At 43.2% G+C, this 26,888-nt stretch overlaps 1 protein-coding gene across 11 annotated transcripts in view; it reads right to left on the reverse strand.

Moving 5' to 3' along the window:
- The window catches only part of RIMBP2 (RIMS binding protein 2), a 212,782-nt gene that overhangs the window by 81,947 nt on the left and 103,947 nt on the right, over positions 1-26,888 (reverse strand). For all 11 annotated transcript variants that reach the window (XM_019538956.1, XM_019538951.1, XM_019538953.1 and 8 more), the window contains exons 3-5: positions 23,708-23,830; positions 6,332-6,436; positions 920-970 (exon numbers count right to left, since the gene is read on the reverse strand). In XM_019538956.1, the coding sequence (XP_019394501.1) occupies positions 920-970; positions 6,332-6,433 (153 nt within the window). In that variant the 5' untranslated portion in view covers positions 6,434-6,436; positions 23,708-23,830. The remainder of the gene's footprint in view (positions 1-919; positions 971-6,331; positions 6,437-23,707; positions 23,831-26,888) is intronic.

Consider the following 26,888-nt stretch of genomic DNA (forward strand, 5'->3'; position numbering starts at 1 on the left):
CCGTTTGGAAAGTCTTGGCTTATAATTTGACATGCCATTACATGTTTACAGAAGTGGCAGTTAAAATTTGCCAAGTACTATAGGTAATTAAATAATATGTGCAGTTAACTAGCTTGAGCATTTGAAACTTGAGCATTGAAAACATTTCCTATTGGAAACATGTGGATTACTGAAAACACTGAGCCAACCATATCTATATCTGAGTTGTGAGTGGGGTTTTTAAACAATGCTACTGTTAGCCTATATGTGCTCACACTGAAGTCAGGGGAAGTTTTACCATTGATTTCAGTGGGAGCAGAGTTAGGATGATACTGAATGCCTTTGAAAATCCCATGTAAAAATGCTAAGTCTTTCAGTTCTATGATTATACGCAACTTTAAAGATGGGAAGAATGGATGAAAACATGGTAACATGAAGGGATTTATGGTTAAGAAGCCCGATTTATAATAAAAATGAAGGGGATTTTGTAGGTCCATTTTTGTTTTTCTTCTCTTGATGTGTAAATAGTAGGAAGGCTGATGGACATGCGTTGCCAGGGCAGTCCTCCCTTTACCATTACTGGCCACTATCTGTAAATGAAACTTTGATTCTGTTGCAATGGAAAAAAGTATATAAGCAGTACTAATGCAAATACTATGGTCCTCATCTTCAGTAGGTCTCAAAGCAGAATATAAAGAAAGGTATCACAATCTCTGTCTTGTAGAAACAGAGCCACAGAGAGAGTAAGGGAACACAGGATTTCTGCTTTCCAGTTCAGTGCTCTAGCCACTGAGCTGTAACTGCATCCTCCATCACATAGGTAAGTTAAAAATGAAGAGGAGTCTTTCCCCACCGATTCTACAGTCTATCAGAGGCCACTATATACTGGAGGGGCTGGAATAGAGCTCATATAACAACAAGCAAAGGATGGCTTTCTTACCTCTAGCAGCTGAACTGCGCCTTCATGTTCTTTCTTGGCCTCAACCTGAGCCTTTTTTACAATAACAGAAAAAGGAAGAAAGCAGGTTACTCTCATGCCACATTAAGTCTGCTTTAATTTAAGCACAGTCGTGTTTGCGTGAAAAGGGTGCTTTTAAATGACAGTTTTATGTGCTTCTATTCAGAAAAAAATCAAGTGCAACCAAGTTTAAAACAAATATAAATAGAGAATCCTGTGCGCTGTACACGGAGTTGAAGAACAGAAGCAGGCACTGAACAAACACATAAATTGCCGATATTTTATAAAAGACCGCTAAATGGTATACTTTATAGTGGTCCGGTCCCAAATTCATCACAGTCCAGGAGGATGGGATCTAGCAAAAGAGCAAACACAAGAGGTCCCAATGCACTAAAGTGAGTAGTTTACTTTTGGCATCAGCAAGCCCGAGTCCCACTGAAATGGACTTAAGTGCTTTCTGGGACTGGGGCCAATATGTGCAGCCCATCACAGAATCAAGTCATGAGTTACTGTTAGTTTCTCCCCAAGAAAATTTAGCACCCATTTATTTCTGTTGTACCTACTGTCAGACCAGTTTAACACCTAAGAGGATGCAGTTCAATGCGGACAAGTGTAAAGCGCTACCCTTTGGGAGGAATAATTAAAAACACAAATACAAAATGGGAGCAGCTCTGCGGAAAAGGACTTGGGCGTGCTGGTAGACCACAGACTCAGTAAGAGACTGCAGTGTGATGCAGCTGCATAAAAAGCCAATGCAGTTTTGGGCTGTATCAATAGAAGCATTAGGTGCAAGACACAGGAATGGAGGGACGCAGGATAGTGCCTCTCTACTTGGCACTGCTTAGACCTCATCTGGAGTACTGCATCCAGTTCTGGTCTCCACATTTTAAAAAGGATGTGTAGAAGTTAGAGAGGTTCCAGAGGCAACAAATATGATCAAAAACTTTGAAGGCAAGTTATATGAGGAGAGACTGAAGGATCTGAGCATGCATGTTAGGCTTGCGGAAAAGGCGCTTAAGACAGAACATGATAGCCGTCTTCACATACTTGAAGGGCCGCCATAAAGAAGAGGCAATGCACATTTTCACTCTTCTTCAGAGAGGAGGATGTGGACCAATGGCTTGAAGTTGCAGCAAAGTAAATTTGGATTGTTACACACTTTCCAGCTCTAACTTCATAGCTGACTGGACCTTTTTAAAGGTGTGATAGTTTATTTGCATGTGTAGTTGGTCTAAATTAATTGTGCAGTTAACCAGGTAATTGCATAATACACGTAATGTGTAGAAGGGGCCTTAAGTGACACCTGCCCTGCCTTCTGCTGGACTTCAGATTAACATGGCTAACTGCCTCTCCTAAAAATTAGGTTAAAAATGTCCGGGGTGGGGCTCAAGATCATATGTGACTGCCTACTTTGTCAGGCACTATGAATGGACTCTGACTAACTCTTTACTATTTAGTTTTGAGAGAGAAATTCTATGGGACGTTTTGAACCTAATTTTTAAGGTCCTATGACATAAAGCTCATATTTATTTCTACAATTTATAGTGGTGCAATTGGCAGCTGGAATACATAAGGAAATGCAATAAATTAACGGGTTCTTTCTAAATCAATTTCATGGCATCGCTATGCTGACAGCATCACTTAAAATGCAACAAATCAACAGTGTATTTGTCTGGCTACCTCTTACTCCACTTCTGTACAGAGTCTTCTTGAATAAAATAACAGCTAAGAACAGAACTGCTGAAGCACTGGAAAATATGCTGGTCACTCAAATTAGGATGAGGACACCCAAATGTTACAACACTAAAACTCCGAGTAACAAACACAGCAGTTCATGATAATCTCTGTACCTGCATATGACTTAGAAGAGCATTAAATAGCATTAATAAAATGTTAATGTTTCAAAATACTGTATGAACCTTAACCTTAATTAATGGTTCTGCGTTTTTAAATGTTTAATCTTAATGAAAGGATCTTAGTAATAAAATGATAACTTTGGAATAAGCTAATTTAAGCGAAGAGTGATATTCAGCCGGCAGTGTATATCGCAGAGCCTTGTAAGTACCAGCTGAAGTCAACCAAGTTAACTGAAAATTTGTTTTCAACAAGAAATTTAGTGCTGGACATGTTATTTGGAGCATAGTTTTGCTATATTGAGGATGGGAACAACATATAACAATAACAACAAACATATAAGTATACATTTTAAATCGTTTTAATGTTTAGCAGGAACTCATATTAAGCTAAATAAGGGTGCTTTCTGTTAAAAAAAAATAGCACTGAACTGCTGATAAAAATGCTGCAGTTCACTGTAATAATATATGATTATTTAACTAATACCACAGACTGGAAGCAATATTTAAGATAAATGCCTGAAGGACATAATGGTTATGAAGTGGAAGAAGTTTTCTGCCACTAGCAAGTCAAAGACAAAATGAACATATTTATGTTCCCATCACTCATTTAGTCCTGAAGCTTAAATTTAATAACATCAACAATTAGGCTCTGATTCAACAAAGCACTTATGTATGATGGGACCTCAGCCCATGTATGATGCATTACATCTGTAAAACTCTTTAAAGCTATTAACTAATTAATCCTTCCCCAAACAAGCAGCTGTTTGCAAGCCACTGGGAAGTGCTTTGTAAACCATGGGCAGTCCCTGGGTCAGATAGGGAACTACTGCTGTAAGTTACAGTATAATGAAATTTAAAAGGGTAAATTAAACACTATTTTTTAATGAATGCTGCATGTTTTTTCACAACTGGACAACAGACAAGACTACATTAAAGTAATTAAAATCTCAATACCCATGAAATTTGGTTAAGGCCTTACATTAGTCTTAATATTTCATGATTAGAGTCCTAATTTATACAAATTACTATCTGAATTTTATGTATTTAAGTCAACAGGTATAAAAACAATATACACTGAACAGGTCTGTATGTAGGAAAAGGTAGTTGCGGATTAAGTCAAGCTTGCCCAAGTTGAGTTTCTGGGGATATAATGTGGATCACTACAGCTGTATTTTACAATGAAATGGTATCAATTTAGGAGATACAGAATGAAAAGTCTACCTTTGGTTTCAAGCAATGTAAATGGGACCACCCAGAGTTAGTAGTGGTTTTTTATTGTTTCGGTTATATAACGCCTTTGGTTCATAGATTTGGAAAGATTATACAGTATCAAGCTTTTAATAAACAGGTAAAATTAATATTGGTGAGTATAAATGCGATTGTAAGAATACAGTAATAACCACTGGGATAAATAGCCAGATGCCACATGCAGCAGTGCACCACATCACAATGGCCAAATCACAAGTGCAGTTGGTTTCTTTGCATTTTTGTTTGTATTTCTTGCCCTCAGTTATTGATTAGTGTAAAAAAATGCTGTATTGCATTTCAGTAGGCTTGTCTACACGTGACCTTTTAAAGCAGGTTTAGCCTAAAATCTCCATTTTTAAGGAGCATTAAGGGTGTGTGTACACACATGCATGCCCTTAATGCACCTTAAAAATGGTGATTTTAGGTTAATCCTGCCTAAATTTGATACCTGCTTAAACAAATACCACTTTTAACCTGGCAAAGCTAAGTTGCATTAGCCCATATGTAGACACGGCTACGCATGCGCTAATGCGACTTAGTTATGCCAGCCTAAATTTAATGCGCCTTAATGCACATTAGCATGTCTATATGTAGACACATGCCTAAATCACCTTAATGCACCTTAAATAAAGAATTTTACCCATGAAGTTGTTTCCTGGGTATCATGGCACTTTGCAGATTAACTAACAGTTGTAAAGTTCTTGGTGTTCCTCAGCAGAAAGAAGGTGGACTGTGACTGTGACTGTGTGTATGTGTGTGTGCAAATGCATGTGTGTGCATTTCAGCTTCTGCCTATGGTACTATCTTCTGAGAGAAAGAGATGGTTGAGGGAGTGTCAGAAAAGGACAATGTGGATTCACTTGCATAGCAGGGAGGTGATTTTTATTGTTCAGAAGTTCTCCAGAGTGAAGGACAAGGGGGTAAGGAGGGAGATAATGGCTTGTTCTGCTCCTGGGGACATTTGTCAGAGTCTGGTCAGGAAGAGCCTTTTAAGGAATCTCAAATTTTTGTAGCTGTCAGTAATTTCTTGCTAAACTTATTTTACTTGCCTTTCTGTTTCCATTGCAGATATTAATGAAGTTTGTTCAGATTGGTGAAATTTAATAATCCTTATGGCAAAGCTAGCAAAATGTACCAGTCTGGCCCACCAGTTACATGGCAGGGTGCTCAACCTCAGTCCTATGCTCCTTCCTTCCTTGAGCACTATTTATTCATACACCTCATCAGGTCCTAATGTAAACATTGCTCAGAACAGGAGTTGGATCAGATCCTGAAGGCCCAGGTGGTGTCTGCTCAAACTGTGAATTAATCTGCTGCAAAGTAATAAAGCTTCCCTTGGTACCAAGAAGTACAGTTATATTTCTTCTTGTGCTATAGTAATAAGTCTTCTTGGTGTCATCTGATAAAATATTGGTTCCTGGAGTGCTAGCAAACATATTATTACAGGTAATAGAAACCCTTGCATTATCTATCATTACAAGTTTAATAAAATCTATCCAGAATAGGAACTTTTGATAAATGATTGGGAAACCTGAATCAATAGTTCTCTATCTTGCATTGCACAGGTTCATAATAAACTTTGTTGGTGAGGAACTATCCTATCTGGTTTCCCATCAACACGAATGCTGGATGAATTATATTATGTTTTTCAACGGAAGATTGAAGGGCTAGATGAACACATGATGATAGGAAGAGAAGTGTGCGCACACCTGCACACACACACATACAACACATAAATAACTGCTTATTATTCTACCACAATGGTACAGCAAATGCACCCGCAAGCAGCAGTTATTGGCTTTGTTTATGGGCATATTACCGTGGCATCTTATCAAGTTTAGAGTAGTACTATGTCTAAATTCCAAATCTATTAAAGGGTTCCCACCACATTAATGCCCAGATATGACAGTATTTAATGAGGACCTGAGTGTCTAATATGCAATTAGATATATTCAACAAAAAGGTAAGAAAGGCAAATCCAATGAAAATCTATTGGCAAAGAGGGGAGCTAGCTGCCCTAGGCTTTAAATGTGAAATGTAATGGCCTGTGCATACAGGTCAAAGTACAGGTCCCTTCTGGTTTTAAGTGCTATGACCACAGCTATGCAAGACAAAAACACACATTCACTACTACTTAAATGAGCAATCAGGCTGAATATCTCTGGACAATAGGAAGCTGGCTTTTGGAGTTTGCGATGGACTCGGATGAAGTTCAGTTTGACTACAAATCCATTTCTTTACCTGTGCCCTATCACTGCCATTTTGCTTCCTTTTCATTTTCTCTACCTACCTTCTGCAGGAGTTCAATTTCCTGCTGTTTTGCATTGAGAACAGCCAAGGCTTGCTCATGCTCCAACTCCAGCTGTTGCCGCCGTTCAGCAGCCTCTCGCATATGCTATTTCAAAGAACAAAAAACATATATGTTAGGAGAAACAGCTCTTATTCTGAAATAAAATGCGACTACTGCTATGGAGCAAGATACTGATCTCAATGAAAAAACTTACTTTGGTAGCACACTTATGCAAAGCAGATGGAATTTATATGCAGCCAGGCCCAGGGGCAGATGCCCCCTGTGGAAACTGAGGTGTGCAATATGACTCTCCACTAACTTCTAGCAATGCATGGACTATGGCTCACAGTTAAATGATTCCTATTCCAGCCGTGAGAAGGCAGTGTTGCTATACAGCTTAGACCCACCCCCCATCACACAACCATACAGTACCATGTTAAGTATTTTCACCTTAGGAAAATCTGAGCTTGAGAAAGTCCCTAACTGATTTTTAACCCGGACTCTTCTTTCCTGATTTGCTTCATGAATGTTCATCACAAAGAAATAATTTGCTTTGGCTATTCTAATACCTGACTACTATTTATTATCACATAGGGGCAGATCCAGGGGGTGTGCCACAGTGCTGTCACACCCCCTACCCCAGCTGATCTGGGTGCAGAGGAAGCCCCAGAGTTACAGGCTGTAGCTATGTGGGGTGCCAGGTTCAGCAGGGATCAGCAGGGGCAGCACATAAGTTCTTTCTTCCAGCGTCTGCTCCCCGGCCACTTCTCCCCCACAGATGTCCCTCGCCAGCTGGGGGCAGGCACAGAAAGGAGAACCTGCAGAGCACCACCACTGTCCCCAGCTGAGCCCAGCACCCCATGTAGCCACATCCCACAGCCCCAGACTGGAGTGGGGTAGCAGTGGCTGCGGGAACCCCCCCGGCCCAGGTCAGCCAGGGCTAGCAGCAGCCGTGTTGATAGGGAGCTGAGGGAGGCAGCTACGACCCCTCTTCACGCACGCCTGGTGTCCCCTGCCAACCCACAGACTCCAGCCATGCCTTGCCCCCATTCCCCCATGGTCTGAGGGGCAGTGTGCCTCATCCCCCTTAGGAAATCCCTGGTCTGTGCATGTTATCACAGGGGATCCTAGTTTCCCATGATTAAAACAAGTCCATTTTCAGATCAAATAAACCCATAAAAATCCACGTTTTTCCATGGTGAGCCCCCCCACCCCCAGCACTGATTGGCTGAGGGGTCCCAACAGCAGCCCCATCCCTTTACTATTGATGGGCCCTTCAGGTGACCCCATGCTGCACTGATTGGCAGACAGGGCTGCCCCTTATGCAACCCTGCCCCTTGATGCTGATTGGTGGAGAGGGCGGGGCTCTGTGATGGGCAGCCCTCTCAGGTAATCAGCAGCAGAGGAAGGAGGGGGGTGCCCGCCATCGTGGCTGTTTCCTTGTGTGCCGGTGGCTTTTCCCCCCCAGTGGGCTGCCACAGCGGCCGTGAGAACTGCTGGCTCCGACTGGGGAGCCAGCATTTTATTTTCAGTTTCAATTTTAAGTTTTAATTTCTTTTTCCTGGTGATTCTAAAGATTCTCTGTAAAGTTGCAAAGTCCACATTTTTCTGTGTCGAACAGATTTTTAGGATCCCTGGTTATCACATACATGTGGCGCAGGTGGATTTGGGTGTTTGGAAATGACTGCAGAGTACTGAAAAAGTAGTTTGTTTTTTTAAGAAAAGCTTCAATTAATGATTTAAATCAATATGAGGCAAGATCACAAACTGAAAAATATCAAGACACCCTTTACAGATAGTTATCTTTTTCATTAAAGAGGATGATTAAAGTTCAGCTTCATAACATCAGACTTGCCTAACACCATGTGCAATAAATGGGAATAAAATAAAAGATCTGCTCCTAGATTCCAATCTCTTCCCTGTTGCAGCTAATATAAAGACAGAGTTATTTTCCAGAACACACACAGTGTACAAGCTCAATGCATTACTTATGGCAAGGAGGGTTTATATGAAAACAGATAGGAAATCATGGAAAATTGTGCGGAGGGGGTGGGCAGAAATAGTACTGGGCTACCATTAGCCATAAGGGGGCTACCATTCACTCAATGTGTATTGGATAAAGAACTTACTCTGACTGGTCCTACGCGCCTTGTTACCTGAGTTATCATTATGTACTTTATGTGCAATCAAGAGGGGCAACAGAAAAGGGCTGGCTGACCCCTGTCTGGAGCATTTGCTAAAGTGACAGTGGTATGCATCTGCAAAATCCCTTTTGGGGTCTATTCGAGTCCAATTTATTTTTGAACTGGTGAAAAACAGAGACCAAGATCTTCATAAGTCAGCAGTGATTTTGAGCATCTTAAGCCCTAGGCCTCCAACTCAGACACCTTAGGGGCTTCATTTTCAGAGGATGACTACTCCAGATTTTCTGAAAATCTGGCCTGAAGGTGTTATAACGTGGGTGCCCAAAACACGAGGCATCTAAACTCACCAGAAACTGGTTTTTGTTATATCAGTTTCAATCTGTTAAAATCTCTTCCCTGGATTACATATATGAAAGACACTCTTTTGGGGTTAAATCTGACCATACCTCCAGCTCCCAGCATGCAACCGACCGTTTGATTCACTTAGGAATCCACCGGGTCCCTGTAGCAAATGTCAACTTCAGCAACCTGGAAATAATGTTTTGCTGCGCTCTGCAGAACTAGCTCTCCTCTTGGTACTTACATGGTGTAGCTTGGGCAGAAACAAAGGGACAATTCAAAGTGGTGCCCACGCCCAGGTCTGTCAAATAGCAGAACAAGATTCAATATGCCTTTTGCTACCTGGAAGGTATGACTTGGAAGGAGACGGCTGCCTCCTCATTTCCTTACCAGAGGGACTTCGCTGGCACTAGGTATTTGAGTGAATTCAAGCAATGTTAATTAGTTGTTGGAAGAAATCAAAGCTGACAGGAATGCACCTTCATTTGTGGGCTAAGAATTAAGGACAAAAGGGAACTGAGGGACCAGGGCTGGAAGTGGTGGACGAGAGTTTAAACAGAAACCGATTAGAATCACTTCTCTTGCCAATAATAAGCAGCTGCTGAACAGCTTCTCCTGACAACAGTGACAAGCAGTAATTAAAAGCCTTGTTAGTGGTTAAAAGGGCCACAATTCGTGAACAAAAACTGTCTGCCCTTCCTGTTCCTGGAGGTTGGACCTGGGCAGGCTGTTTACACAGATGCCACTGCTGCTGGAACAATGCGAAGGAGGAGGAGGGCACATGGGCAAGTCATGCCTTTATACACATGCATAGGGATCTCAGGTTTTCCCAGCTAGTGCTTTGCATGCTTCAAGTGAATGGCTGCGGGTGCTCTGAGTACATTACAGAGCAAGTTCATTTTAGTTTAGAGATCCCAGCGTGCTCTGTTTTTCAACAGGATTTCATGAGTCTCACACTAATAGTAAAGAAGCGGGGGCAAGGAAATCTCCGCTGCAGGGGAGGCAGTAGTATTCAAGCTGTATCCCCCCCTTTATGGAAGGACAGCACTGAAATGTCAGGTGCACGGGCACACGGGAGAACTAAAGGCACTTTCTCTGACCCCAAGAAAAGTCTGAATTTTACATTTCAGTGGAGTCCGTTCTGCACTTCTGTGCGGCTACGTACTTCACGCCTCCGTGGGTTTTATAAACTTAGCTGGATCTGGTCATGGGAAATATCTATTCATGGGAAGTACCTGCAGCTCTCAGCCTGTGCTTGTAGTCCAGGATTATGAGTCTGATTCTGGTCTCGTTTACGCTGGAATAACGTCTTTGACTTAGTAGAGTAACTCCTGATTTACCCCCATGTGCGGTCAGATTCTTGACCTCTGGGAGCTGCATTAAATTTCTTATGTTAAGGGTGACATTAGGGCAGAGGGATCCCAGAGCACCTATGGGAATCCTAACCCTGTTAATCTGAAAAACCTGTAATTCTCACACAGATCCAGTGGCCTCACTCTGCTCCCTGAAGATTTAATGGTAGATTTACTGTTCATTATTTTCACAAAAACCTACTTTATCTCATACTCGAGGAAGAGTGATACTTAATATAGAGGTGTCAGATCAAAAGAACAAATTACATGTTGCGATGCAGTGTTTTCTACCTCCTCTCCCCCCCAACACATGTTGCCTTTGGTCCAGAGTTCAAATTAGAGTATTTAATACCCTGAAATTCATGGCTTTTAGAGAAAGAAGGGGCATCTAGATTATCTGGTCTGGCCTCAAAGCACCTCAGCCTGCCCTGTTCTACTCAGTGCTAAAAGTGGTCCCAGCTGCTCATCCCCCACCAATTTTTATCCCCCAACCCAAAGTCAATCCACATCTGTTTTGCCCCTTTTTTCCTTGCTGCTACTGGGGTTCTTCATCCAGTTCCCTCAGACCCAAAAAGCAGGGCGGCAAACACTCTTCTTTTATCAGGATAGGAGAGATGAAGAGCAGAGGAGCTCTCCTGTTGATCACAGGCGGAGCATGCAGTGCAGGTTTGCCCTAAACGCATCCTTTCTGTGCTCCCCTGCTGTGAAAACTGGTTCCTGTGGGAGGCATCTCTCTTATCCTCAAGATCAGAGGCAGGATCCCCATTACAAAGCTTGCAGTGGGGTGCAGAAGCCAAGTACCGCGTTCGTCTCTTGGTCCTACGTAGCTCTACTTTTGCTTCCTTCGGCACAGTTGCTTTTGGAGGCCTCTTTAAAGAATTGGCAGGGCTCTGCTTCCAAGTAGCCCTACCCCTACTACTGTTGTAGAGGAAGGTGAAACACCCCATTCTGGCCCCATCCCTCACAAGGGACTCGCGATAGGATATAAGGTTTTGCAGAGGGAAATGGTAGGCTAGATAACTGCGAGCAAACGTGTTTAAATCCTTGTCTCAGGAGCCAAATTATTTTAATTTTCTGATATGTATAACCCATGGCTGACCTGAACGTTGACTTGAACGGCTTTCACATGTTCGAACTTTGTTTCTGAAAGACAGCTAGGATGCGACACCAAACGGGGTGCAACTTTAATTCACACAAGAACACCGCGATGAAAGGACTCGTCGCCGGCTTTTGCAGACAGCGCGCTGTCACAGTGGACCGAAGGGAAAAAGGCGGCCTAATACAGATCAGGAAAAAAATCCTTATTCCCTGAGAGAGGCTATATTTAGCTTTTCAGCGAGTGATGCTAATTCAGCACATTGCAGCGCTGCCTCGGCAGCTGAGCTAATACAACCTAATTTGATAGAAGCACTGCATTTCTTTCTGCGCGTGGAACCCAAACTAAGTCAAGTTCTTCACACTCGCTCATAGATGGGAGATATTCTGGTCTTTTTTCAAAAACATGGTATTTCCAGGGTAAAGCAAGAAGCAAATAAAGCCTGGTTAATACTGCCCAGATAGCCTCTAGGTTGAGCGGCACTCGAAAGGACCCAGAGTTCATTACTTGTATGGTGGTAGCACATAGGAGTCGTGAATCAGGACCCACAGCTACGGCTCTATTTGGACATGCTTGCCTCCACGATCATATCAGTATTGCAATACTTACGTTAAACAAGGAGAAAGCTCTCCCAGTCCAGAAATACTAAGACACTTACGCAACATGTCACTGATATTTTTGGAGGGAGGAGGCAGGAATACATGCCTGTGTGTCAAATAACCCATTGCATTGCTTGGATATGGTGAGAACAAAAAGGTCCACCAGCCCTCAGCTGCTCCTGCTTCAAGTTTGTAACATGGCATCACTGGCTCTCTACCCTCCCTCACCCTCACTTAGACTTCTCACCTCAATATTACCAGGATGCATCCTTGCCTCTCTATCCAGGGGGATACCTAGATCATCGTGACCAATTTGCCCTCTTGAATTTTGCGTCCGACTCTTCCAGGGTAAAACGTCCTTGCCACCATCGCACTCTACTGCCACTGCTGCCATCAACAACAGGATTCCTGCTCCCTCGAACCTCTGCAATTTCTAAATGGAAAATGCTACAAAATGGCTCGCAGAATAAATGTGCTCTGTGCGTATTTTGCTGAACTCACTCTGGCCTGTAAAAGGTCCCCCAAAATGCGACTGGACAGAGAGGCTGCTTAAACAAAAAATTCACAGTGCCCCCTGAGCGCCACAGACATGGCCCTGAGCATTAATTCCCTGACAGTGACCTTTGCTTGTCAGCCCTAAGTAAAAGTAAAATGTGAACTTTCGCCCTCAACTACCTCTTTCGTGAGTTCCTAACCTCCCTCCATATTTTCATCTGTTAGTCCGAGCATTTGTTTGCTGCAAATTATAGCCGAAATGCTTATTTCCACTACAGGGTGTGGAGCAGGGTGGCCATCGAGGTGCCTCAAGAATAGAGGGCAACTGTAACCATCACGATGAACATCCGTGCCTCCTGGGACTGGGGAGGCATGGTGAGCTCCTGCAGGCAGCGGTGGTGGTGTCGACGGGGTGAGTATGGTGGTGGGGAGTGGGGGAGCCCCCCTGGCAGCCACGGCAGTGTCAGTGGTGGGGGCAGGCTGAGCTGGGAGCTCCTGCAGGCAGCTGTGGCGGTGTCATTGGCGGGCCAAGAGGGGAGCCTCCACAGGGGGCGGCGTCGGAGCTGGGGCAGTGCCCGGCGGCGAAAAATAGAGGGCATAAAGGCGTCCGGTTTCATATCAACAGAGGACAGAAGACCAGAAAACTGGACTGTCCTCTATAAAACCAGACACATGGCCACCCTAGTGGGGAGAGGGGCAAACTACAGAAACTGGGAGGAAATGCAATGCAACCTACTACCGATGAGCGACTCCTTGAGGTGATAAAGCTCCTCCACACCAAGTCTCTGCACATGGGTTCACAGGGCTGTGAGTCTGGCTATTGCTAGAGGTCTTCCAGACACCCCAGCATTTAACCTGCAGCTGAGGCTGGGTGCACATGGCAGGGAAGAGAGATTTTTTTAGACACCAAACACCCCAGAAGCAGCCTGTGGCAGGCTAGTAGGGGGCGCTCCTGCATTGAGCCGCCCACCTCCCTGCGCCCGCCCACCTGCCAGGCTCCAAATGCCTCCCTAGGAGCACCTTATGTCTGGCCCAACCCCTTCCTGGAGCACATACGCTAGCCTGGGGGTAATGTCACCGCCACCACCCCAAGAATGGACTCACTCCCGGCCCTGTGTCCTTGGGGAAACACAGGCCTAATGTCCTAGGGGTACTCGACCCAGTACAGGCACTTGGGACACTTCCCCAAGTCCAGGGGCAAAAAGTACAGTCTCCCTTAGTCCGCAGACCTAAGGGGTCTCTCAGGCATAATTTAGACCCACCCTTCAATAAGTCTCCCACACCAGTCACAAAGGAGGACTTTATTGGTTACAGGGGTAGGATGAAAGTAGGGTACAAGATTGAGCAATATCCTAGAAATCCTAAAGAGCAAACAGTCTGGCTGAGGTAGCCTTTTGAGCACGCATCTAAGTTACTACCAGCTAGATATCTATCAGATCTCGAGTAGCTTACTCACACTTCATCCAGAGGCTGGTGAGATCCTTTCTAGTGTCCGGCTGTTCCTGGTTCATGAGTTGTTGGGGGAGAGGGCCCTTCCAGATGTTTATGCTCCTCTGAGTCCCCCCCTCATGGCTCCAGCCGCACCTCATGGCCGAAGAGACCGCCTCCTCGCCCGTCCTAACTTATATAGCCCCCGTGACCTCATTCACCCGGTCCAGTGGAGGCCAGCCCCGGTTGGCTGTCAGCCAACCAATTTGAAATACATCACCTGTTACCGGGCAGATCCCAGCCCACCAGGTAGATGCCCCTCACCCAGGTACCAGTCCCGTAGGCAGAGGGAGCAGGTCTCCCCCCTCCCTCCCTCCCTCAGGATGCAGCCAGCTCAAGTTACCTAAAGAGACAGGGTAAGGGTATGGTCTCCTCTGCTGAGCCCACCCTACTCAAATGGTCACAGCACGGAGATATTATCACATTGTCACAGGGCAGAGATTTTGGGGAGAAACCAAGGTAGCTTTCTGCCACACAGCCTACAAAGCTATCTGCAGATGCTCCACGCAGCTCCAGCTCTGGAATACTGTCAAGAGACCAGCCCACAGAAGATAGTCTTCTATTTTCAGACATCACCGCAAAATGTCCTATGTATGGAGTACAAATCTGCAGCCCCCACTCTGTAAGCAATTAGTTTTAATAGCTGCTGAAAGTCATATAATGGAAATAAAAATTCTTCACATCCTTCCTAGTTGTCACTCATCCCAGGCTGATTCTGTAGACAACTGAGCACTTCACAATCTTTGCTCAGAAAAAGGTATTAAAAAGGTTTAGGCATAGGAATAAAGAAACTAAAATGCTCTCTTAATCCATTCCAGCTTGATCCTACCATATCATGAAAGAGGTGAGCTGCAAAGGAACAATCTGGCGACAATAGCTCAAGGCAGGGGGGAAAAAAAGTGCTTTTAGGAAGTCTTAACAATGCTTTCTCTCATCAGTAAGAACACGAACCCCAAGAAATCTCAAAAAACTATTTCAACAGGGTATAAAGAGTGACATCAAGAGACAAGATCAGGTATGTAAAGCCAGTTCACCGCTCCACACGTCTGACTCTGACAAAGACAAGACACTGGGAAGAGAAAGGCCCTAAAACCAGAGCAGAGACAGTAATACACAGAAACCTCAGGAGATGTTTGTCCAGAAGCTAAGAAGCTGCTGTGTGCCATCAAATGCTTTTAAAACTTTATATATCCTTGGGGAAAGGCGAATACAAATATGCCACATCTTGATGACTTGATATTTTATTGGAGAAAAAGGGGAAAAAAAGAATAAAAAAGTACTAGGGTCAATTTTGCAGACTGAAAACAGACCTTAAAATAACGGAATTCCCTGAAGAATGAAAACTGCTTCAAAGCTGCAGTGACAGTGTTAAACCCACTGAGATCTGCCGTGGCAGAACAAAACTGTCCCGTTGTCCTGTCTCTGACAGTAGGCCAGCCCAGAAACTTCAGAGACAACTCTAAAATACTTGCCATTCAAAATAAGAGGCAAGTGTTCAATGCTACAGTATGATATACAAATCTTCCTCATCCCTTCCAGCAATCACCTTCTACTGCATACATAAAACTTTTTCTTTTTTTCCTCCTTAATACATCAGTGGATGCTACTCGTGTATGTTTAGCTGTGCTTTGATCTCAGTGTATTTTTTGTCTCTTGAAGCGGCTTGTCCCATGAGTTAACCATGCATTGGATAAAAGAATAGTTCCTCTATTCAAAATCAACTTTGTCAGTCACCCAAATCTTCAGCTCACCAAATCTCCCCCCAAGGCTCACCAAAACCAGTGAACTTTACAGTATGTGCTGAAGGTGAAATGATCACTAAGCAGGACAAGTCAAGGAGGTCTCCCTGCCATCCATCCTTTCCCATTTCAAACAAGAAGGATCCAACTCAAGCTCAATATGAATTGCAACCAGAGCAATACTGAACTGAGTTCAACCAACTGAGAACACAAAGGTCAAGTGTGCATCTTTCTGTTTCGTGCTTCCGGCCTAAGGAGCAAGCGATTGCATAGTCCTTCACCTGCAAGAAAAGTATATGGTCCTCCCCGTCAGTGCTTTCCTTTGAAGCCTGTGAAGCTTAACTTGTTTTCCCATCTCCATACCCAAATCCCCAAGTGGCTAGTAAGAACCGGTCACACTAAATAGGATAGTCTAGTACCTTTCTTGGCATCTAAAAATTCAAATGTGTATTCATGACTATTCAAAAGACATAAGAAAAGAGGGGGAATAAGTCAGCTGATGAAAGAGAGCTATGTGGGAGAAATCAGAGGAGAGAGGAGAGGGACACTTGCTGGTTATAACATCTTTAGCAAATGAAGTGTTACAAATTGATTTTACTTTTTAAATGTCAGCCTGCAGTATTCTAGGACCCCATATTTTTCCATATGAAGCTACAGGGAACTCAGCTGTAAAAAAGCATTTCACTCATTGAGGAGTACTTGAGATTGGAGAAGCCATGAGCTGGAGGGTAATTGCGTGGTTTACTCAATTGAGTCCCTAGCTTTTCACCTCCAGAGCAACCTCTGAGAACTGTAAATGCCATGTGTTTTGAAATGATATTTGTACAAAGCCCAAATTAGATAATTTTAGCCATAACAATCTGTCACTAAGGGCACTGCTGGGAGTTAGAGCTGGCTGCAAATAAGAGAGTCCAAGGAATAGCTGAGTCCCTTGCAGATCTAAATGCAGCTGAATGCCATCGATGGAAGTCCTTCTGGGTATATAATTTTAAAGCTGGCTCTCAAACCTATTGGAGACAACATAGGAGTAGGAATCAGCAAAACAGCTGATTGCCATTGCTGAAAAGATGATGGATGGACAACAAACTAAAGGTAGTTATTGTCAGAGCGGGACTAAGCGTGGTGAGGGGGAAGCTCTCTCACACCGCCCTGGACAACTCAACTCTGTTCTGACTTGGTGTTTCTATCCCTAAAGGAAGTGCCTGCTTTGGTCCATTGCTTACCGATGGTAGGCAAACCATTTCACCTCTGCTTGCTCGTCTCCCCCACTTACCTTTTGTCCCTCTTGGCAGCAAGTCCTCAGTTACGTCTGCCATGCATGACTGGGAGTTCAGATGTGAAAGCCTTATTTCTGACAGTCAAATCCTAGTTGCTGTGTACTCTTGACAGTGCTATTGAGACTACTGGAGTATACACATCAATTATAGAGGCAGGTGTGAGAAGCGAAATTCAGAAGTCAGCCTGAACTCCTGAAGATTAAGTCTGCTTAGATACGGCGATCTGGGTTGGTCAGCCATGAAATTCAGATTCAGATAGAAATGTCAACAAAATTCACGCGTGTTCGGATTCGAGGTCCTGGTTCAGTGTCTGCTTTATTAGATTATGGCTGGAGCGTTTTTAAATTAAACTACACAGGATGCTGTCAGCACAGAAGTTCTCTTAATTTCCAAGCCCAGCATCTCAGTGGCAGGCATGTACAAAAATGCCGAAACCTTCCACGTAGCAAAAGGAGATATCACTCTCCCTATGCTCTGCTCCATAGAAGAAAGGTGAAAACAAAACAAGACACAGCTGCTTAGTGGAAATCTAGCCCATCCTAAGAAAAAAACCAGCCAAACATGGGTTGCTTTGAAGGCTCAGAGTTGCAAATCCCATAGAAGATCAATTTATTTCATGTGGGTTTCCAGTGGATTTGGGAAGAAAATGAACAACACGTTCAGCTCCCTACAGTGGGAAAATTAAGTGGGGAGTTCTGTCCAACACAGATGCAGTACGGAAAGCTTTCTCTCGGTGGTAAGTGAATACTTCCAGACAAAGATGCTGCACCATATTCAGCTCTAGCGTAGGATAAATGTGTGCTCCGTTGCAAAGTTAAGCAACTGAGAGGCAAATATTCCTCAGGTGTCCTTCATGAATTCTGCCCATGTTATTTCCTGTCTTTGCAAAACGTATCGATTTATAGATTCATAGATGTTAGGGGCTGGAAGGGACCTTGCAGATCATCGGGTCCAGCCCTCTCCGCTCTAGGCAGGAAGACAACCGGGGTATAGATTCATAGATGGTTAGGGGCTGGAAATGCCCCCAGGTTGCCTTCCGCTCAGCAGTTTTAAGTGCTACAATGTGCGGCAAGTTGTGAAACAGAAGCCAAATCCTGTATACGAAGGTAGGTTTTATAACTCGCATCAAAGTTTTACATTTCATAAACATTCATTTGTTTCACACGTGTTTTCGATGCCTTTCTAACAGTGGAAAGGCCCAGCCAACAACAGTCTGTATTTTGACACTTAACTTGATGAAAAGCAAATTACTGTCAATTCACTTGGAGGAAAGTCTAGTTTTCAGCAGTTTCATGGGCCATGGATTTCCATTCCATTTCCTTTTCAGCTCTTTTTTTCTCTCTTGGTGCTATCTGCCTCTTGAATCAGGGAAGTTCATCCCACACGTCTGAGTCTCATATCCATTATAGGAGGAGATCAGGCAGAATGCCCCTGCTGAAATGAGTTTTGGTTTTGGGTCTCAGTCCATGGCAGGTGTGAAATACGGCTTACAGTGGCATAACACATCATTCAGCAATGTTGGGAAAGTTCTCAGTTTTCTTTTCCCCCAGAAGCCCAGGAAGGAAACAACACAGAAAGTAAACTGACTTCCAGCCCTAGGGAAGACATCCCTTCATGCTTATAGAAAACATGACACTGGTTTAAGGCAGCTGGGCGTCCATCTCACCCCCATGCAGGCCTGCAGTTTAATTTTCCTTTTCCATGACCTGAATTTTTTATTTTGCCCCATTAATTGAGGTTTGTTCCATTGGTGCAGACTGTTCGCTGGCAACTAAAACACTGACAGTCTGCTTCGCAGCAACATGCATAATCGTTAAGTCTCTGTCCCTCGCCTAGTGAGTAACTTCAAAGCTCAGGACTTCGAGATGATTGAGTTTACGCAACAGCAAGTTTGCCTGACATTCCCATTGGCCTCCGGTTCTGTCAAAGGGAGGTAACCAAGGGCACAGCCCAGGATATATTTACACCAGTGTAAAAAACGAGCGTACACAAGGCACACATCCCTATGCTGGTGTAATTTATTCATATTTGGTTGCGAATTACCCTGGGAAAAAATTAGAGCTGCCATCTCCCTAAAATGCATCATGAGGTAGCCAGCTGTTCAAGGCAAAGCCAGTTGTTATGTGTTCTCTGGCACCGAGTGCTATAGTAGCATATTGTGTCTGGCTATCCCAAGATAGCTCTACGTCTGTCCAATCTGGATTCCAGTGGAATTTACACTAGTGTACAAAATAGATAACATGAGAGTTATCCTTTGAATCCTTTACCGATTCCTATCTGCTAACCTGAGACCTGCTCTTCATATCGCACTCGGCATTAAATAAAAGCTCCGGAGTGGGCTTCAGAATGCAGAGAGCAAATGTGCAGCAGTGAGGACGATGATCAGATACAGGTACCCATTTCTATCATCAGAAACATCTCCAAAAGCCCAAACCATCTTCCTCTAAAGTCAAAAGCCCTTTGAGTCTAGCAGAAAGAAAATCAGCTACCAAGGCACTGCAAAACCTAATTTTAAATTGGTATCTCTGATAGACAGAACAGACATCAGCTCAAGCTAGTCAGGATTCTTCATAGGAAAAGCTTGTGTGCTCCTCTATTTGTTCTCAAAAGACCTCAGCCCACCGCTTTGTTTGTCTCCTTCACCCCTTTCTCAGTGCATCCACCCTTCTTCTATTGCAACTCTCCTTTGCACGCTGCTTCAGCCTGGGCTGGGATTTCACACCCCCAAACAAGCAGCTGTCAACCAAGTTCAGCACTAGGTCACTGTTCCACTCTGACTGGCTGGACACAGTCCTTCCGGACTGAAAATCTGCCTGGTATACAAGTCGTGTTGACAATGAGATCTCATTTCAAATCCACCGCTATGGGACCACCAGCTGGATTACTAGCCATGCACCTCCTCCAGCAATGGTACTTCTAGAGCACCCAATTTTTTTATCATTATCTGTACCCTTGGGTCATGCAACTGTTTACAGCATGGTTGGTATTATGGCAACAAGTTTTCTACATCAGTACATAGTACCTACATCTGCCGTCATCCATGATCCAAACACTGCTGCGAAGAGGATCACATTCCCAACCCATCACAACCTTTTTCTGCTTCCCTCCGCTAGCTCCTCCTCTACCCCATCTGACACAAGCTCCTTATCTTTAAGGGCCCTTCTAGCCCTTTCCCTATTTAATTCTGCCCAATCTATCAGACCTAGTAGGAGATAAATTCTCTTGGGCCTTATCTTCATTTTACCCTTAGTTGTGCATGATCCACATTATAATCTGTGACATGCACTGCAAACACTCTGAGACAGAAGTAACTGTCTTTGCTAAATGTCTATGCAAGCACCTAGCACAAGGGGGCATAGTTCTTCATGGATGCTCATAAACACTATTAAAACAGTGACAATACTTGCTGGAAATCTTTAAAAAAAGCTCAGTACAAACAAAGCCAAACTTATTTTTTCAAGATCTTTCATTTCTTGGCATCTTCCAGAAAAACTTAGGAGCTACTCATTATGACTCTGACATTTAATCAAATTTTTGTTAGTGCAGTGGTATAGTATGTTATACATTATATATTCCAGTGCAGTGAAGGACAAAGATAAGAATTAGGGACATGTAAAGGTTAACAACTCCATACAAAATTAGCATGAGAATCACAGTTTGACCCTACATTTGTATCACACAATCTGTGCTTATTTGGACATATCAAAGTAAATTGCTATAGAGAATACTTAATAGAATATTGTCTTTATACTGCAGATAGGCGCGCAGAGGCTGCACCTATGCAAAATGCTGTAGGAAGCACAATACGACGCTATTGGGCCCCCAGAGTCACCCAATAGCCTTCCAGCAGTGCTTCTGTGCGGTAACTCCACTTACTGGGTAGCACTTGTTTGGACAGGCACACAGAGGCTGCATCTACATGAGATGCTGGCTGTGCAGTCGTTACCGTGCAGTCATTTAGTACTCGTTTATACTAAACTTTGTCCTTTGATGTGAGCTATATAAGCGGACAGCTAGATGCACAGTAAGCATCTCATGAGGACACGGTCTCTGTATACCTATCCAAACAAGTACTAAAAGACTGGAGTTACTGCACAGTAGCATGGCTTTCACGTGATGCTGACTGTGCAGTAGTATCGCTTCATGCTTCCTGCCAGGTGACACTACTGTGCAGCTGTGCAGTCAGCATCTCATGTAGATGTGGCCAGAGATGCTTTAAAAATGAAAAGTGTGGTAATATGCAAATGAAGACAAATCTCAGTGCTGAAGACATGCACTATTTCCTTCACTGAAATGGAAGTAATGGTATATGAAGTTATATGTTGCTTAAACAGTGTAATGAAATGAGCACGTCATATAACGTTATGCAATAACTTGCCAAGCAGACAGAATAGTGTCCTTAACACACAGTGAAATCCCAGACTGAGAGAATTAAATATGTGATTTAAAATAAAATGGAGAAGTTGCTGAAGTTTAAAAGAATCATTGAATCATAAAAATTAGGGTTGGAAGGGACCTCAGGAGGTCATGTAGTCCAACCCCCTGCTCGAAGCAGGACCATATCCAACTAGATCATCCCAGCCAAGGCTTTGTCTTGCCTGCTCTTAAAAACCTCCAAGGATGGAGATTCCACCACCTCTCTGGGTAACCTGTTCCAGTGCTTTGCTACCCCTCTAGTGAGAAAGATTTTCCTAATATCTAACTTAAACTTCGCTTGCTGCACCTTGAGGCCATTGCTTCTCGTTCTGTCATCTGCCACCATTGAGAACAGTGCCTACGGTGAAACCCCTGCATATCCAAGTTCTGTACACCCACAATCTAACTGCAGCATGGATGGCAGCACTGTAAGCCTCTACCCAAAGCATTTCAACCCCAATCTAGAGGAATCACCTCTGAAGCAAAATGTAGTCTCCATAGCTCCTCAGTCCTGGACCTCTGTATTAAGACTTTCAATAGATACAGAACTAGCAGTGTAACAGGGGGCCCTCCCACCCACCAGTTTCTGTGCTTACTGCCTACCTCTCTCACCTGCCATGCCTTGATGATACCAAATTATGGTGTTAATTAGGCAGGAGGCTGCCCATTTCCTACCTCAATGCTAGGGGTGCTATCTGCGGCTATCTCCGAACATCCCCTACACCACAGATGGCATCTAAGATCTTGACAACTCTGGCTCCACACTGGGCCCTATAACCCTCCAATCTGGACCCAAACTAGATCCCTCCTATCAGTTGGCCTACTCCACCCTTTGGCCACACAGGCCCTGTCCTCACCTCCAAGGCCAGTTGGAACCTCATACCCCCAGCTCTGGGCGTCCCTTGTGGTGGGCTTTTTGACCCTTCTGGTCTGGGCCCCAGTATTGACCAGCTGGCAGTGCCTCAAGTCAGGCTTCTGAGCATCTAGCCCACACCCTCTAACATGCGTCTGCCTTCTCGGGCCCTATTATGGGGCTACCCACCAGGTTGTGGGAACTGGGGTTATTAACGCACCCTGACATGCCTTCCCCTGGGGTGGTAACTAGTCTGGCATTTCCTGGGGGCTCCCATGCCACCAGGAGCCCCACCAGGCCACCCATCCCTGGCAGAGTGCAGTTTTAGGTCATGCCCAGGACCAAGAGCCTGCTCCATCCCCATAGCCCCAGTCCATAAACTTTCAAGCTGTTCCTGAGCCTCAGCTCTGCCGGCTGATGTGTCTCTCATGGCTGACAGCGGCAAACTGCTGCTTCACCACATATCTGTGGTGAAGCAGCAGTTTGCCTATATATATAGGGTTTCAAAATGGCTGCCGCACTCAAGCACCTGGGTGCTGCCTGCTCCAGTCCTTAAAGTGGCAGACACCAACAGTGTCCTGCCACAAGTACCAATGTAGTAGGGGGTACAAAATGGCTGAAAGTCCGACCACCCATCCACAAGCAGCTGAAGTGACACCTGCCAGCTTGCTAATTTCTTAGGGTTATAAACAGCTGGCTTCTAGCTGCTACCAGCCTAGACAAAATCTGCCTCTATAACAACCCTTCTCTCATTGCCAGTCCCCTAAAGTGAAGTATTTCAATATTAACCAATTAGTCTTTCTCCAATGCAGCCACTTTGAATTTTCATATATAATATATATATGGTTCCTACATATTTAAATCTTTCAACCAACCACTTACAAAAGCCTAAATAAAATAAAATTAAAAAAAACCCCAACGCTCTATTTCTTCCTTTTTACCTGATGACTTCCTTGGAGCTTCATTATATGTTGCATTGCTTCATTATATGTTGCATTTTGTTGCAATACCACCAGGGGCAAACTGTAATGAAACTCTCCTTTATCTAATAGTTACCCCCATCACTAGTCTGAAAAGCATTATAGCATTTTTAGAATTTAAGATCCAGTTACTTCAGCTGCCTCCTTAAGCTTTTTGTTACACAAGAAGCATGTCTACACGTGCAATTAATGTGACTGAATAAACTGAGGTAGGTGCAATCTGAACCAGAGTAAACTAATTCCAATGTCACTGTCTACATGTGTTTTTAAGCGCAGTAGTTTACTCCACCATCGGACAGTATCTGTCTGATGGGACTATCTGAAGGCATTGTTAATTTGCCTACACTAGCCTAATTGCCATGCATGTGTAGATGGTGATGCTTTATACTACACAGTAAATTAGTTTATTATGCAGTAAAGCGCATATGTAGATGCTCCTAAGGATGTTGTGCTTAGGTGTTTTACTGAACTGGGACACTATGCAAACACTAGAAATTGCAGACACCACATATATTGCTTCTAGCCATCTAGCATCTCCTCTAACACTTGGAATTAAGAACACAGGAGTGGTTTTGAGACACGGAACTATGGGTCATACCTTTAGGACCTGCTCTAAGTTCTCCAGCTTGACTTGGAGCTGGTGTTTCTCCTTCACAGCCAAATCTCGTTCTTTGGTCACTATGATGAGGGTTTCTCTAAGCTGATCATAGTCTGATTTTACCTAAAAAAAAAAAAAAAAAAAAAAAAAAAAGACAAAACACGAGGTGTGAGAGGTATTACTGCAAGGAAGATAATTAAATGATGGGAAAGCATTTCTGACACAAATATTCTGCCAAACTTCATCAAACAGAGAAAATATAAAACAAAAATATCTGAAAAAGATATAGAGACAAAATATTGAAACTCGGTAAGGAGTTAAAAAAATAGAACAAAAGGAAATTATGGGCATGCATATATATTATATATAGGCACACACATGTATACAAACACATATGCATAAATATACTAGTTCGGGAAAAGTGTCAAATAATCTGACAGCCAAAATTTGCCGAGTCTTAAAGGTAAAATTTGAAAAAGCAAATATAGCAGTAAAGGAAACATAGTAGTTTTGCTGCACCTCATCTATTTGCTTGTGTGTTCTTAATTTTGGCTGTAACCTTGTAAAGAGATCCACTGAAATTACTACAGTGCTAAGCAGGGTGGATTCAGGGGCCAGTTTATGCAACACACTTGTTTCAATGATTTGGACAATGTTTATAAGCAGCATGACCCTGATCCTGCACACTGATTCATATCAGTAATATTATTCATGGTCTATATATTGCAATAAACCCACTCATTCAAGACATAAACATGTGTTTGCAGGGTCAAAGGTTGTATTTGTAAGCACTTAGCACACTGGGTAGTTTGTATATAGGTGTCATATGATACTTACTGAACTCTGCCCCTCATCTAAAGTTGCAGAGATACAAGTATAACAGACCACACAGTGGGCACCGCTGCTGATTTAATCTTTCAGACTTTACTCTAAAGCCATTTTGATTTAAACTAATGTCAACAGGCATGAGCACCCAGGGAGAAGAGTTAACGTTTACAATAAAAATGATTTTCTGTTCTGAAAGAAAAGGACATAGTCCCATGCAGCAAAATTTCAGTTTCCCTTATAATTTTTGTACATCCTTTCCTTTCAAATAATACTATCAGGAGGTCAAGTTATCCAGTCTAAATTTCTTGTTCACTTCATCCTGCATGAGGTTAACAATTTCAGTACAACTAACTTGGAAAAAAGTAAAGGATTACATAGGCCTTCTTACATCCCATGGAGATTTTTGTATCAGCAGAGAATTCTTTATCTTTAAATATTTTATGGCTTGAAATATAAAGCATGCGTCCAGCAACACAATAATTACAGCATACATCACACCAAGAATTGCAATCTTCAGAATAAAACATCATGAAGAACATTAAAAATGAAAACCCAGTAATAACAAAAAGCCAGATAAATAATACATAGCGTTGACATAGTACTTTACAAACCATCCTCCGAGGCAATAAGTCAGCAGAGCAGAGGGCCGTGCCAGTCTTAGCATAACAACATTCTGGGCATCTTTTTTCCTTTGCCAAGTGCCAATCAGAAGCATAATAATGAAAGTGGGATTAGTGGAGGCAGGGTTTGGATGATTGAAGGATAGGCGGCATGAACCAAAAGGACATAATGTGTAAACTATGACTGTGGGTCAGTCCGTTTCTCCTCCACACACGTTCTTTTTCTGTTTCATTAATATGCAAAGGCAGTAAACCAAAAATGCAAAGGCAGTAAACCATGTCCTACACACATGTCCCTTTAGAGAGCGTTTTGGATGCAGTCATTCACATTGGCCCTTGTTAACTTGTCAAATTCACTATGGCTCCAACTGAATCTAAACTCTTCCATGTAGCCCTGCTACTTGTCTTCATAGGAGACTTTTCAGGGTGCTATGAAAAGGAAAAGAGGACAGGAAAAATAAACCAAACAAATCTAGTTTTCCACAAGAACTATTGCGGTTATTTTCAACCTCAGGAATACCTTTTCTCCTCCGCAGAGATTTTCCCTATACAACTATTTACAGAGTCATTTAAGTAATGGATTTTTTAGAATCTATTCATTTCTGGAAGACTTGGTATTGCATTTCACTACTCACATCACTTCATGTACGTTGTTAAAGAATAATGGGGTGGAAAATGGAGGTGATGAGACATTGCCATCAACAATGGAAGTCTGTTATTGTCTATGATTCTCAGTTAATTTACTAAGGATGAATGAATCATAAAGGTTTTGAGCTAGCTCCAAGAACAAATAAAAGCAGGAACTAAAGTCATCTTTTAATTGTGAAAACTGAATGCACTGGCCTGGAACCAAAGCCATACAAGGGTCATTACCTGGGGCATCCAGGTCTGCCTTTTGAAAACACATGCCAGAAAGAATTATTGAGTGAATGAGTAAAGGAGGAATATACTGCTGGACATGATGAGGATGATACTGCTTGATTAATAGATAGGTTGATTGCTAAAAAGTTGGGAAATGAGGTGAAAAAATATTAGGATGGGGAATCTTGGAAGACAGACTAAGCGGGGGACGTCTTGGAGAGCAAGGGGGGTAGGGAAACCATCAGGAGTGTGAGCTGTGAGGAAGAGAAATCACGATATGGTGAATGCTATCATTCAGCATGCTGTACTCCTCTCTCATCTGAGTAGCCCCGTTTGAGTCAATACAACTTCTCACCTGAGTAAGGGTGGATGGCAAACTGACATATTCAGTGTAAGAGTGTATTTAGCGGAAGAATATACGTGAACACCACGAATATACTTAAACTCGTGTTAATGTGGACCAGTGGTTCCAGCACTGTAGCAAGATGGTCTCTATTCCCAGCTCCACCACTGGCACACTTGACAAGTCTGGGCAATTAACTTCACTTTCCTGTGCCTCAGTTTTACTTGCCTCTAACATGGGAGCGCTTCCTCTGCAAAGTGCTTTGATCTATGGATACAAAGTGCTATGCAAGCTAGCTATTGTTATTGTCATTTAAATCTCCAGCAGAACAGAATGATATGATGTGCAGGAATACTTTACTCAGTCTTCTCAAGTTCAGTCACAGTCAATTATACAGATATCTAATTTACAATAATTGTTCTGGAAAATACAAACAGTCTAATTCTCTTTCCCCTTGGATCTGTGCATCTCAATTTCTGGTTTTTACCAGCAGAAACAGGAAAAGCTTCACACCTAAAATACTTATCAG

Source organism: Crocodylus porosus, unplaced genomic scaffold (genome assembly GCF_001723895.1).
Source record: "Crocodylus porosus isolate Cpor-Errol unplaced genomic scaffold, CroPor_comp1, whole genome shotgun sequence".
NCBI lineage: Eukaryota > Metazoa > Chordata > Crocodylia > Crocodylidae > Crocodylus > Crocodylus porosus.